Source organism: Scyliorhinus canicula, chromosome 8 (assembly GCF_902713615.1).
Source record: "Scyliorhinus canicula chromosome 8, sScyCan1.1, whole genome shotgun sequence".
NCBI lineage: Eukaryota > Metazoa > Chordata > Chondrichthyes > Carcharhiniformes > Scyliorhinidae > Scyliorhinus > Scyliorhinus canicula.
The window spans coordinates 80027765-80043360 of record NC_052153.1 but is presented as its reverse complement, the minus strand read 5'-3'; the positions used below and the strand labels follow the sequence as shown (position 1 = coordinate 80043360).

Below are 15596 nucleotides of genomic sequence, written 5' to 3'. Positions count from 1 at the left end.
GAAGCATACATGGGTGTAGCATTAGATGTCAGTCCATAAGAGGGTCATTTAAGAGTCTGGTAACAGTGGAGAAGAAGTTGTTTTTGAGTCTGTTTGTGCGTGTTCTCAGACTTCTGTATCTCCTGCCCGATGGAAGAGTGAGTAAGCTGGGTGGAAGGGGTCTTTGATTATGCTGCCCAATTTTCCCCAGGCAGCGGGAGATGTAGATGGAGTCGATGGATGGGAGGCAGGTTTGTGTAATGGACTGGGCAGTGTTCACATGTTTTGAAGCTGCTAACCATCTTGCCTCTGCCTCCAACTCGGCCCAGTTGATGCTGACAAGGGTGTGTACAGTACTTTGCTTCCTGAAGTCCATGACCAGCTCTTTAGTTTTGCTGACATTGAGGGAGAGATTATTGTTGCTGCACTACTCTCCTAGGTTCTTAAACTCCCTCATGTACTCGTTGTTGTTTGAGATCTGGCCCACTGGTCGTATCGTCAGCAAACTTGTAGATGGAGTTGGTACCAAATTTTGCAGGGAGTATAGTAGGGGGCTAAATATGCAGCCTTGCAGGGGCCAAGTATGTAGCCTTGTGGGGCCATGGTATTGAGGACTATTGTGGAGGAGGTGTTGTTTATTCTTACTGATTGTGGTCTGTGGGTCAGAAAGTAGATAGAGGATCCAGTTGCAGTTTGAGGAACCAAGTCCTAGGTTTTGGAGCTTTGATATGAGCTTGGTTGGAATTCTGGTGTTTAGGGCAGAGATGTAGTCAATAAATGAGAGTCTGATGTAAGAGTCCTTGTTGTCGAGATGCTCTCGGGATGTGTAGGGCCAGGGAGATGGTGTCTGCTTGTGAACTGGTTGCGGTGGTATGCGAATTGCAATGGATCAAGACATTCTGGGAGGAAGGTGAGGCGCTTCGTGACCAACCTCTCGAAGCACTTCATTACGACTGAAGTCAGGGCCACCGGACAGTAGTCATTGAGGCACGTTGCCTGGTTCTTTGGCACCGGTATGATCGTGGTTTTGAAGCAGGTGGGTACAGAGAGTGGAGTAGGGACAGATTAAAGATGTCCGTGAACACAGCTGCCATCTGATCCGCACAAGCTCCGAGTTCACGACCAGGAATACCATCCGGACCCGTCTCTTTCCGAGGGTTCACTTTCAGGAAAGCCGATCTGACTTTGGAAGCTGTGGTGGTGGGTATGGATGTGTTATGGGCTGCTGGGGCACTCGAAAGTGGATCGTTGGTTTCCTCCTCGAACTGAGCATAGAATACATCGAGTTCATTGGGGCAGGGTGCACTGCTGTCGGAGATACTGCTAGGCTTCACTTTGTAGCCCATTATGTTTCGGCCTTGCCATAACTACCAAAGTCTGTAACACTAGTCTGTGACTCTGGCATGGTCTGATATTCTCGTGGCATCTCCGATGGTTTTGCAGAGTTTGTACCTGGATTTATTGTCGGCTGAATTGAATGCCTCAGACTTGCCCTTCAGTAGGGAGTCAATCTCTCGATTTGAGCCATGGTTTCCGGTTGGGGAATGTAAGTACTACTTTCTTTGCAACACAGTCGACCACACATTTGCTGACGAAGTCTGTGACGGTGGTGGCATACCTATTTTAAGTTGATCGCTGAGTTCTTAAATATGGACCAGTCCACTGTCTCTAAGCAGTCACGCAGGAGCTCTTCTGTTTCATCGGACCAGCACTTCATGACCACCTTAGCTGAGTTTCTGCTTGTATGCCGGGAGAAGAAGCACCGTCTTATGGTCTGATTTTCCAAATGCAGTCGGGGGGTGGGGGTGGAGGAGGAAATGGTAGGCGCCCTTTGATTTTTGAGTAACAATGGTCAAGAGTGTTGTCGCCCCTGGTGGCTCGGGATGTGCTGGTGGAATTTTGGCAGTGCGCTCTGAGGTTGACCTTGTTGAGTATCCAGCCACAATGAACAAGGCCTCCGGGTTTTGTAATTGTTTATAACTGTGTACAGTTTCCCCAGGTCCTTGGTGTTCTCCTTGTTGAAGGCTGCTTCTTTGCCTGCCCGGTCCCTATACCTTGGTAAATCCGTACTGTTTGTCTGCTTCCCAGTTAATATTGCAGTTCTTTGCCCTCTCCAGGACCCGCTCCTTGCTCCTGAAAACTGGAAGCCAATAATCACTGCCCTCATTTGGCCATGGCTTCCAGTGCTCTTGGATTGGGCCCAATGGTGACCTTGAAAGACTCCTTCAACTTTTCCTTGCTGATCTAACTGTCTGTCCGGCCCATCTTCTTCCTGAACACCTCTAGCTCCTGTGGCATAGTGTGTCTACTGAGTGGCGCAGTCACCGTCACCATCTTCGCTCCCATAGATTCCCTCGCAGGACTACCATTCTGGGATTTCTTTCCTGTGGACTTTTTTGATGAGACTTTCAACATCGCTCTGTCGACTAACAATTACCCAGTTTGACCAGCTGGGTTTAAATGCACAACCCCTGGAAAAAAGATATTTCATGCAACTTGCTTTTCCATGACATCGCAGGTCCCCTGGTGTGTTATCTTCATTTAATTTAAGACATCCCAAGGTGCTTCAAAGGAGCATTGCAGAACCACGTATGGTAACCAGCTGCATCGGCAGATATTGTCAGATAACCAGAAACTTGGTCAAACAGAGGTGTTTAAGGACTGTTTTAAAAGATGATGGGGAGGGAGGCAGAGAATGTATTCCAGAGCTTGGGTCCCAGCAAATTAAGGAATAAGAGGCCATGATTATAATATTTCGGATAGTTCTGAGGCTAGAGGGCACTCTAGATGGGAGGAGTGAGACCCATGAATTCTGAAATTAAGATGTTGCTTGACCCAAACCATAGATGAAGGGCAAGTTTATTTTTATTTTTTTATAAATGTCATTGAGTTGTGGCAGAGCTGGAAACCTGATTTTTGGGTGGTTTTGAACATGGATTGTTGGGAAGGTTGGGCATGGATTTGGGAAGTATCGAGCCACTCATTTAATCATTTTCCACTTTCATACAAATTAATGATTCTTGCCAAATATCTTAATTCTTCATTGCAATATTCATGGCAATGCAGCACATCTTTTTAAAAGAAAATATTTTGGGGTGTTATCTAAACGGATTAGCCGAACAAATGGAAGTACCAGAACCCAATGAGGTAGTATTTAAACAAACATTCATTCATTCATTCCCAAAAATGCTTCTTGCATCTGAGGTGAAATGACTTGAGATAATTGAATAAATGCAGACATTCTCAATTCATTCATCTGTAGCCATCTATCATTTGGGGAAAAAAATGATTTGTGAAAAGTTTAAAAAAAAATTTAGATTACCCAATTATTTTTTCCAATTAAGGGGCAATTTAGCATGGCCAATCCACCTAATCTGCACATTTTTGGGTTGTGGGGGCGAAATCCCCGCAGACACGGGGAGAATGTGCAAACTCCACATGGACAGTGACCCAGAGCCGGGATTGAACCTGGGACCTCAGCGCCGTGAGGCAGCTTTGCTAACCACTAGGCCATCGTGCTGCCTGTGATTTGTGGAAGTTGATTGATTTTTTTAAAAATTCTCTTGCCACAATTCTTTCTGTTTTCATTTTGAGAATAAACCGAGAATGGTGTGGGCGTCCTGTAACCATTCAGCTGGCTTCCTAATGGTGTGCTTGACTGTAAAGTCTTGGTGAACATCGGAATGATCACTAAGCCGGGAAACACTTCCACTTAAAATGGTATTTATTAATGCCCCTATAGTGATGGAGAGGTTTGCTGTTGACTCTTGTTGAAATTCCTCAACATGACATGTGACAAAGGATACCTGTTTTAATCGCTTTCACTAGCAGGAGACTTCTGCTAGTAATTACCATATATGTAATCTTTTTTTCCTCGTTTCCCAGTGCTGGCGCTTCATCATTTTAAAATGAATATGGATGTTTTTGTGTTGTGACCTTTTTAACAGGATTCCTGTGTAGCTTTCCAGAATATTAGCTATGAGTAACAGTCTAGGGCAGCATGGTGGCACAGTGGTTAGTTCCTAGTTGGAAAAAGGTAACTTAAGTTCGATCAGGTGATATACTGATGATGACATTGGCAGGCTAACAGTCAGTCAGTCCATTTTTACAGCCTATTGAGTAAACACCTTTCCAGTAGTTCTTGTACCTTCATGATCTGCAAGCCTATCCTAAAAATACCACGTACCTCTGCTTACTGACAACTTGACCTAACATTGTTGTGAATCACTGTTCCCAACCTATAAAAATGAACTGCAAAAACGAACTGTGCTCTCGTTCAGTTGTGGCGGCTGCCAAGGTGAACTTGGTCGTTTGGCAGTACAGAACTTGTATTGCTGAAAAATACATTTTGTCTAAAGTCATTTGCCTTGCACTTAGGACATTACAACATTGTCAATGTCAGGGGAAACAAACTTCCCCCTGATGTTGGTATTCTTACAATTCTAATGAATGCAAGATAAAAAGGTGTGTGGTTGAAAAAGATTAACTTTCTTGGCACAATTCCCTATTGTAGTTGGGTATCACAAGTGGATTCTAAAATCTTCTCTTTCTTGCCCTGATAGCAACTCTACTATTGAACTGATTTGTATCCATGCTTTTCCAGGCAATACTGGGAGGCTTGCTTGACTGGCTTCTTCCCTTCCTATCTCTGATAACTGAAATTGTTCAATTGCACTACTGCTGGGACTAGCCCTATCTCCAGCTTTGTGACAGCATGATGGTGAAATAATAGTCCTTTTTACAAGAGGTGGTGAACATTTCCCAAGGGGTTTTGCCTTGCTGGGTTGGGCAGCTCGATAGCGCAGTGATTAGTATTGTTGCTTCACAGCACCAGGGTCACTGTCTGTGTGGAGTTCTTCCTGTATCTGCGTAGGTTTCTTCGGGTGCTCCAGTTTCCTCCCACAAGTCCTGAAAGATGTGCTGTTGGGTAATTTGGACATTCGCCCTCTGTGTACCCGAACAGGTGCCGGAGTATGGCGCCTAGTGGATTTTCAGTAACTTCATTGCAGTATTAATGTAAGCCTACTTGTGACACTAATAAAGAGTATCATTATTATTGTAGGTTGTTTTTCTCATTGTAAACAACTGTCATTTGAATCACTGAATTTATTTGATTTGTATACCACTTTGTTTCTATCCCAGGATGATCATCCTTGTCACTATGATCCCATGTACAATGCTGCTAATGATACTGGGTTTGTAGATATTCCCAGTGGTAAAGAGAGAGCTATGATGAAAGCTGTTGCTGCTGTTGGACCAGTTTCTGTAGCCATTGATGCGAGCCACCAGACATTCCAATTCTATGAATCTGGTAAGGATCTGTTGAGCACTTGTCCTTTTTGGATTGTGAGGGCAGCACGGTGGCGCAGTGGGTTAGCCCTGCTGCCTCACGACGCTGAGGTCCCAGGTTCGATCCCAGCTCTGGGACACTGTCCGTGTGGAGTTTGCACATTCTCCCTGTGTTTGCATGGGTTTCGCCCCCACAACCCAAAGATGTGTAGGCGAGGTGGATTGGCCATGCTAAATTGCCCCTTAATTGGAAAAATGAATTGGGTACTCTAAATTTTTTTATTTTTTTTAAATTTGGATTGTGACCGCTGAAAGACATCACCTAAATGATATGCATCAGGGTTTATCTGCCACAAAAAACAATACTACAGATGCTAGAATTTAAAATAAAACCATCTGAAATTAAAGCAATGCTGGAAATGCACAGCAGGTCTGGCAGCATCTGAGAGAGCGACTCTCACTCTCTACTCTCTCACCAGTATCTGCCTATCTGTACCTTTGGGTATTCTACAATTTGTAAGTAGCTTACAGTGGGGAGCGAGCAAGCGTACACGAGCAGAAGATGCATGGTTTTTTTTTCCCCTTGGGTTGACTTGGACTCCAACAAAATCTGGTGTTTTTCATGGAATCATAGTGCAGTAAGAGGCCATTCGGCCCCTACCTAGGCCAATCCCCCACCCTATCCCCGTAATCCCACTCTGGGCAAATTAGCACGGCCAGTCCACTGAACCTGCAATCTTTTAGATTGTGGGAGGAAGCTGGAGCATACCCATGCAGACACTGGAGAATGTGGAAACTCCACAGTTACCTGAGATCGGAATCAAACCTGGATCTTTAGCGCTGTGAGGCAGCAATGCAAATCACTATGCTGTCGTGCCATCCACCTTAGTTGGTTGATGCTTGGATTAAATTTTTGAATGCCCAGAAATGAAGGTTTTTCAAAGGAAGTAGATTTTTCTCATTTTTTTAGCTTTTGAATTCAATGCGAGTTGATGGGCAGGAATGAAATGGGTTTCCCTTTATGTGGAAATAATACTTGCCTTGGCTGCATCCATATGGATGGCTTGAATTTTGTTTTAGACACGCCCAGAACTGCAGTGGTAAGTAATTCCCACACCTCTCCTCTTGTCCTTTCTGTGGGGCTGATGAGTAGTTAGGTGTATTGTAGCTGCTGAGGAAGCCTAGTAACTTTCTTTTTGGTCCAGGTGTTGACACCAGTTCCAAGTGCTGCACTGACCATTTTCGAATTCAACATACAAACTAGGAGCAGGTGTGGGACACTTGAGCCTTCTCTGTCATACAATAAGGTTATAGCTGACCTGATTGTAATCTCAGCCCCACATTTCTGCCTACCTCTGATTTTTAAAATCTTTCACTCCTTGTTAATTTGCTCTTAATATTAAAAATACACAAGATTCTGCTTCCTTTTTGAGGAAGAGTTTAACCACCCTGTCAATACTCCTCAGGATTTTAAATGTTTCAAATAATTTCACCTCTTGCTGTTCTAAACTCTAGTGAAACAAACTGAACCTCTGTAACCTTCCCTCATAAGCTGACCCGTTCCTGGTATTTTTCTGGTAAACCTGTGAACTGTTTCTAACGTGTCTTTTAATAAGGAGACAAATACTGTACACAATACTCCGGATGTGGTCTCGCCAGTACCTTGGGGCAGCTGAATTGGCTTTTAAACAAACCAGGTTTTGGGCAAAATGGACATTGGAAATGAAACTGATACTGAACAGAAAACTAGTCTTCCATGATTGTGATAGCTTGTTTTATGGTGAACTATTATGTTGAACCATTTTTGTTCTATCGAAAGGTATCTACTATGAAGCTGACTGTAGCTCCACAGATCTGGACCATGGTGTACTAGTAGTAGGATATGGCTTTGAAAAGGAAGATGTGGATGGAAAGAAATATTGGATTGTTAAAAACAGGTACTTATTCAATAAGTTTCAATTTTAACTCTTCTCTTTTGTGTGAACATTTTTTTACAGCACTATTTCTTTTTTTTTTCTTAGCTGGAGTGACCAGTGGGGTGACCAAGGATTTGTAATGATGGCCAGAGATCGACACAACAATTGTGGGATTGCCACAGCATCCAGTTACCCTCTAGTATAACGGTTAAATTGCCTGATTCAAAACAAGTGTGCCATGGTATTCTGACCTGCATGGTCCCTCTGGACATGGAGGTGTTCTGTCGTTCCCTGCAGGACTTGAGTTTTCCTTTTTATCAGAAGCTGTTCTGGTATTGCTGTTTGGGTTCTGTTGTCAAACTAGCAAAATCACAATTGATCTAAAACCTAGTTTGAATGGCCTAGTGGTTGTAACTACATAGATGTTGTTCTCAGCAACAACATTAAATATTGTTAGCTGTGAACTAGTATTTTAATGTTATAATACTTTTTTTAAATGAGCTGTTTTATGAAGTACTTGATGCCAAATTGATTTCTTCTACAGTAAAAGAAATGGTTCCACTTAACAAGTATTTTGCTTTACTGGTTTTAAACTGTGTAATTGCTGTGCAATACACTGTCACTTATGTTTACTCTTGTTATCATATACTTCCAAATCTATACCTTGAGTAACTGTCATGACTCGTATGTATTGTTCATGCTTAAGGAGTAATAAATATAACCAGTGGGATTTTTGATCCTTAACAAACATTCCATACTATTATGACTGCCTTGTAAATCTTTGCTCTCCATCATTGTTTTTTTACATCTTGTCTTGTTGCAACAGTACAGATCAGCTGATTTGTCGCACAGCATGCTGTCTACATGGTGTGTGCTATTGTGGTGTATGCTGTTGTTCACCATGACAGCTCTTTTTGCTTTCCGATATTAAAAAAAAAAAAAAAATTTAGAGTACCCAATTCATTTTTTTCCAATTAAGGGCAACCTACACTAGGGCAGGATGGTGGCACAGTGGTTAGCACTGCTGTCTCACAGCGCCGAGATCCCAGGTTTGATCCCAGCCCTGGGTCACTGTCTGTGTGGAGTTTCACATTCTCCGTGTCTGCGTGGGTTTCACCCCCCCACAGCCCAAAGATGTGCAGGCTAGGTGGATTGGCCATGCTAAATTACCCTTAATAGGAAAAAATAAATTGGGGACACTAAATATATAAAAAAGAAAACAAAGGGCAACCTACCGGGCACATCTTTGGGTTGTGGGGGTGAAACCCACCCAAACACTGGAAGAATGTGCAAACTCCACGCAAACATGTGACTCCGAGCCGGGATCAAACCTAGGACCTTGGTGCCGTGAGGCAGCAATGCTAACCACTGCACCACCATGCTGCCCATTGCTTTCCAATATTATTCCTTTTCAAATTGCACCGAGCTAGATCACTGGCAGCAACATAGCTTGCACATTGCAAAGATTTTTCCCCCCCCCTGAACTTGGGTTTATTTCTAATTTGAGATGTTCTTTTGTTCTAGAATTTCATCCGTTTATCAAAGCCCTTTCATTTCTTGGTGTGTTATGCTAATTGAGTTCTATACTCTAATTGCCATTTGTTTTAATTACAGTACCCCTTACAATTGTGGTGAAGCCCAGCAAGCCATTAACATGTTATGGCTAGGTTTTAATTACCGCTGTTTCTAGAATCCTTAAAACCTTCATTTCTGATCTTGGTTTCATATTTCTATTATTTTTATATAAATTTAGATTTTCCAATTAAGGGGCAATTTAGCGCAGCCAATCCACCTACTCTGCACATTTTTGGGTTGTGGGGGTGAAACGCATGCAGGCACATGGAGAATGTGCAAACTCCACACGGTCAGTGACCCAGAGCCGGGATCGAACCTGGGACCTCAGCACCGTGAGGCGGTTGTGCTAACCACTAGGCCACTGTGCTGCCCCTTTATTAAATATTTTAGGGGACAATTTATTCATGCAAATCACCATGTTTTTTTGTGTTTTTAAAATACTATGAGGATAGTTTTAAGTGAAGTGTGGAGAGACTCGTAAATTGCTCTGTTACTTGTAAAGATTTTGTATAAATGACCACAGTTCTAGCTTGAATAACTACAAGGGTGAAATTGGTCTCTGATAAACACAAAATAGAATTGGTAGCTGGCTTTACATTCTCCCTGATATTTTTCTCCTTTTGAAGTAAACATGTTTTGCCCCTTTTGCCTGACTATTGGAGATCACTTTCAAGCTCCAGTTTGTTAAAAAGGATATTAATGTAATTTTAACTGTGTTTACTAAACACATGCATGGTAAAACAACTTCAGAAGCAAATACCTGATTTTTCTAATTTTCTATTTTCATATGAATCACTAGAAAACAATTTCAGAAAATAGAGAACTCGTATGAATCACTAGAAAACAATTTCAGCAAACCGAGAACTAAGAAAACAAAATGTAGAATCTAATCAAGCAAGCAAGAATGATAATATAGTGATATGCACTGATATCTACTTCAAATGGGTTTCTCATAGTTTACGATCTTGTCCTGAACACAGTCCTCTTTATTTAAATCTAATACACCTATCTGTTAATATTGCTTCAAGTGATATTGCTTCAAGTTTGGCAAGTTATGGGTGTTTAAAACTTCATGCGCTAGCTTGATGTTTCTTTACAAAGGAAAGGTATTCCTCAACATCATCAGGTGATCCCATAATGAGTGGAACCTGTTGATGAATGTATTCTGGTTTCACATCAAGTATTGGCTGGGTTCCTGTAGTGGCTTTTCCACCAGCCTGTTCCATTATGAAGGCCATTGGGTTGCACTCATACAGAAGACGAAGCTGTGGTTAAAAAATAATATAGTTCAAATAATTATTAAAATATTTACCAGAACACCGACACCAATATTTGTGGTAACTAGTTGCAAGCTGGAGGCACGTCATTCAGATTGACCAGTAGATAATATGAGGGACCGGTTACTTCAGATAAGTGGTAGCATGCCACTCTGTCATTCAATTAGAAAAAGACATGTCTATACATCAATTTCATTTACTAATCTTGGTTCAGTATTTCTTGATACCCTTTACCTAACAATAAAACGATGTATATTTACATCACAATACATAGCCACTTTGGGTGCAGTCGTGTTGCACCTGAAAAGCAGTGCGGTGCAACGCGATCTGTAGATGCTGGGAGATCCCACTTCCGGGATCTTCCCAGCTGGCCGTGCCTCACGAGTTCTAATGAGATATCACAAGACATTGCCCAATGTGAGCGGAATCACTTCCTGGCAAATCTGCATATTAGAGTGAGAAGCTCATCACTCTTATATGCGTTCCCGAGATGTACCCAAGGCGTGGGATCGAGCTCCCTTGCCTTGGAGACCTCGGATGAGCGCCATTCAGTGCTGGTCCCCAGAGCATGCCTTCTGGGCAGGATGATACCCTGGCAGTGTCCCTGCCAGCTGACAATGTCAACTGGGCACCTGACCATGCCCATGGTAGTGAAACATGGGCACCTTGGCAGTTCCAGGCTGGCATTTTTTGCATAGCAGTGATTGGGCAGGGGTATGCAAGGGGGCCCCAGGACTTGTGGGGGGGGGGGGGGGGGGTTCCTGGGGCTCGAGAGATCTCTCACTACACAGGACCTCCAGCGAGTGGAGCTCCTCAGTGCACAAAATGGGCTAGTGCGGCCTTGTCGGGGAGTTACCTACTGAGGCCCCCGATCTATCTGGGTGGGAGTTATGTAGCTGGGTGTTTCTCGGCATTCCGAATGCTGGGAAACACCCGACTAGTCTCGCGCTACGGGACTCTGTCCCATTCGGATAGATCGCACCCTTTGTCTTTGATAGTGGCACCACAATATTACTGATTCAAATTTGTAACTTCAGCAGCAGAAAGTGCTACCTTGACGTAGTTTTTCTTGTACTGCTGTCGCCACAGAAACCTCAGGAAAACCACCTTCTCTAGTTGTTCTTGGTTTCCTTGCGTTTTTTTAAATAAATTTAGATTACCCAATTATTTTTTCCAATTAAGGGGCAATTTAGTGTGGCCAATCCACCTACTCTGCACATTTTTGGGTTGTGGGGGCGAAACCCACGCAGACACGGGGAGAATGTGCAAACTCCACACGGACAGTGACCCAGAGCTGGGATCGAACCTGGGACCTCAGCGCCGTGAGGCGGTTGTGCTAACCACTAGGCCACCGTGCTGCCCGGCTTCCTTGTGTTGTGTATCCACCTCACTTTTAATACAGCAGCAAGATAAGGCCAGAGCTACTATAAGTGGCAGGTTAATGTGGCTCCAGGGTGGCACGTGGCACAGTGGATAGCACTGGGACTGCGGCTCTGAGGACCCGGGTTCGAATCCTGGCCCTGGGTCACTCTGTGTGGAGTTTGCACATTCTCGCCGTGTCTGCGTGGGTTTCACCCCCACAGTCCAGAGATGTGCAGGTTAGGTGGATTGCCCACGCTAAATTGCCCCTTAATTGGGTGAAAAGATAATAATTGGGTACTCTAAATGTATATTTTTAAAAAAGGTTGAAGTGGCTCCGCATTAACAATGGTAACAACTGACTGTTGCAATCACAATATTTCCTCCATTGCTGCTTCCAGAGGTAGTTCTCCATTGCTGGAGCAAAGTCTGCCAACAAAGTCAGGGTTGCCATTGGCAGTTTGAATAAGGTTTGGAATAAATTACTGTGATGAGAATTATAACAATAACAGCATGACAAAACCATCAGCTGCTCCAGCGAACGCACCATCTGGTGCGGCAAGGAACCACACAGACCAGAAAACAGGCTGGTTCGTGGTCTGTGCTGAGGTGGTTTATCCCTGACCAGCAACAGCAGGGTTAGTATAATTGGCACAGTTATCTTGGCGATAAAGGGGAAATTTCAGCCAGGAATCCTGCTGCTGATAGCTTACTTGATGATGGTGGCCTGCTTACGGTCAAATAACTCAGTACAGACCAATAATTGAAATGATCTTCCTAATTCCTGAGCCTCAGTAACACCTCACATTGCATTTATCAACTCGACGCCCTTTACCACACAAACAGCAGATTTCTGCTTACTTATGATCCAACAATTGCAACGTGTTTACAAGTCAAATAAAGCAGAGACATGAGAACATGCAATTACAGCAGGTGAAAACATACTTTTCCTTTTGGGCTTTTCTTGTTGGCAGGATACATGAAGATTCCTCCATACTTCAATGTACGGTGAACATCTGCTACCATAGAGCCTACATATCTTGAACTGTATGGAGCAGTGCCATCCTGCATAGAGAACAGATAATGTAGATAAATGCAGCTAGTCTAAAAAACAGTGAAATAGACTATAAATTCCACTTTAAGTTCCCATCCTGTAAATCTCTCCCAATTTTCAGCAGAAGGCAATAACTTTTCAGGAAGCAGTTTCAAAGGTGCTGAACTCTCTTCAGTCCCTCATACAAATGACCATTCTTAATTTATAAACCTAAACACTGAGACCTGGAATTTCCTCAATGTGATTTATATGGGACTTTTAAACAAGTGTGGTAACACTGAAGGGAGAGAAATTTTCTTTGCATCCGAGGTTTTTCTGATATTGGTGTAAAACTGGTAGAAAATCAATGTAAGTAGCTGGACCGGCAGGAAACTTCTGTGCGGGCTCTTAGATGTAATGTTCAGCCTGTGCTCTTCAGTCAGAAATGGGGGGTTAAGCAGGTAAGACAGAAATAGTCTATTTCACACTTACTTCACCTTACCAATAACCCAGCATTTTTATTACACTTGGACAGAATTATGATGGCAAAGAAATCTTCAGGTAGGCTGACTTGAGGAACTTGAACGAATATTTCCACACAACAGAAAATAATAAGCAAATGCAGCGACCATTGGTTGGTGGTCAGTAATGGAAACCTTTGCCTACTCTATCCCGAGCTAACAGTGGATGTACAGGCCAATTGGAGTGCTTCAATTAGCGTTAATTTAGCACCGATAATTCCTGGGACCTTTCTGAACCACATGGTTTAAAAGCACAGAATGAAAAGCAACTAAACCATAAAAGGGGAGTTCCTCTCTATACTTACAAAAACCTGATGGAAACTAATTAAATGTATTTTCTTTATGCAGGTATTTGCTCTGATTGACTGAATAATTCTAACTTGATAATCAAGAGTGGTTAGCAGTATTCGACACCTAAACTATGGAATGCAAACAACCACTTTCAGGTTTACACTCTATGTGACTGGATGATAACAGGATATGTGAAAGGCCATTGATTATCACCATTCTTCTGCAAATAGCCCAACAACATACAATACCAACATTTTGTAATCGAGAGTGTTTCTCATTTTTATAGAAGCTTGGCATACCAAAACCCTATTTTATGTTCACCTCTATCAGATTATAGGTCATAAGTATAGGAGCAATCAAGAAGTCACTCATCTTCTGCAGTCTATTTTAATACGTATTAGCAACCGTAAGAACCAAGATACACTAAGAAAAGTTTCACAGATGTGTGCATCACCTTGAGCAGGAATGGGACAAATCTGTGTTTCACTGAGACAGCAGCACATTTAAAGCCTTGATTCAAAGTGATTTTTGTCATCAAAGTTTATGAAACATGACTCGTGGAAATTACGAATTTAAGGAAAAAGCCTAAACCTGCCATGCACTGTCCGTATGCCCTCTCTCCGCGGCCACTACGCCAGGTTCCTGCGCCATTTGGAACCTGGCCAATTGGAGGCGGAGCATCGTGGGTGGGCCCGATTATGAGACGCGGTCGCAACTGCACACATCACAATGACGCCGATTGGGAGGGATCGAGCATTGTGATATGGCGCCAAACCGGTAGCTGCCGCGATTTCGCCGTCTGGAGCTATTCTCTGCCCGATCGCCGTTCCCGATTACATCATCAGGCAACGGAGAACACTGCCCATGATGTTTCATGATGATCTTGTAGTTGGCAAGTTCTCCTGGTGGCCCAGTGCACTCCAATGACAGTTTTGAAAAAATTGACTAATTGGTGGGACGTGGTGAGGTGCTAACTAGTGACCATTTTCATCGAGATGAGCAGAGAGTAGGTAAGTAAAGTATCTGGCATTGAGTTAGGGTCAATGCAGTGGCTAAAGCAAATGTTGGGACGTATTAGTGGTACAGAAGGGCTTCTGCTATTTATGTATACAACTACAGGGCGGCATCTGGCACAGTGGTTAGCAATGGGACTTTAGCGCTGAGGATCCGGATTGGAATCCCGTCCCTGGGTCACTGTCCATATGGAGTTTGCACATTCACCCCATGTCTGCGTGGGTTTCACCCCCACAACCCAAAGATATGCCGGTTAGGTCAGGGGTGGGCAAACTACGGCCCGCCAAAGGTCTTTATGCGGCCCACCAATATCAAGTCATAAAAAAAAAATTAATTAAGGTTAATGTGGGGGGGGGGGGGGGGGGGGGGGGGGGGCTGTTGGGTTACTGGTATAGGGTGGATACGTTGACTTGAGTAGGGTGATCATTGCTCGGCACAACATGTGTTTCATGTGAAGTTTCTACTTTAAAATATTAATTAATAAAAATTAATTGCTTTTTTTTCTTTAAACTGAGTTACTTTGTTTTTCAAATAAATATGTTTCATGTAAAGTTTCTACTTTAAAATATTAATTAATAAAATTTTCTTTAAAAACTTTTATTTTGGCTATTTTAAATAATAATTCTTTTACTTAATATACTATGCGGCCCTTTAAAATTGTGAATTTCTGAATGTGGCCCTTGCACAGAAAAGTTTGCCCACCCCTGGGTTAGGTGGATTGGCCATGCTAAATTGCCCCTTAATTGGAAAACAAATAAGTGGGTACTCTAATTTTATATTTTAAAAAATGTACACCACTGCATTTCAGAAGTATTTAAATGTATGTAGATTACATTTTAATGTAATAAACTAGAGCAATGCGAATAAGCTAATTTCAAATTTTGAATTTTAACTACTTTCCTCCAGATTAGAGTGAAAAACGGAGAATTAGGTCATGTCAAAATAATCTCTAGGTCAGCAATCTTATGATCATGCTCAACAAATAAACATGAAGGAAGATGCAAAGAATGCCGAATAGTTTTACTTTATACACACCTTTCTTGGAAGTTGTTATTTTTAATTATAATCGTTTTGGAGGCAATTTTATAAAATGGAACTGATTTTTTTCTGATATTAATGGAATTAAGACATGAAATGGCTTTCTGAGAAACACCGACTTAGGCTGGTAGCAGCATGAAAATCAGCGACAAAAATATTCATCCCTGATTTTTAAAATATTTTTCTGAACTGTTTCTTACTTTCAGTAGATTCCTAGAATTCCACACAGAGGATGGAGAACACCCTTTTTCTTAATTTGATAACAGCACTGAAAGCACAAAAGTTTTTGTCTATGACTTCAATA

At 42.6% G+C, this 15596-nt stretch overlaps 2 protein-coding genes across 2 annotated transcripts in view; one reads left to right on the top strand and one right to left on the bottom strand.

The window, feature by feature from the left end:
- Positions 1–4977: 4977 nt before the first annotated feature.
- On the top strand, positions 4978–7944 carry LOC119970347 (procathepsin L-like; the record flags this gene model as incomplete). Its single annotated transcript, XM_038804810.1, has 3 exons — positions 4978–5290; positions 7088–7205; positions 7290–7944. Coding segments are annotated over 3 exons (531 nt in total), but the record flags the coding sequence as incomplete, so codon positions are not given.
- Positions 7945–9520: 1576 nt separating this feature from the next.
- Positions 9521–15596, bottom strand: part of LOC119970346 (fructose-1,6-bisphosphatase isozyme 2-like) — a 69324-nt gene continuing 63248 nt past the window's right edge. The window contains exons 6-7 of the mRNA XM_038804809.1: positions 12341–12460; positions 9521–10024 (exon numbers count right to left, since the gene is read on the bottom strand). Of these exons, the coding sequence (XP_038660737.1) occupies positions 9830–10024; positions 12341–12460 (315 nt within the window). The 3' untranslated portion in view covers positions 9521–9829. The remainder of the gene's footprint in view (positions 10025–12340; positions 12461–15596) is intronic.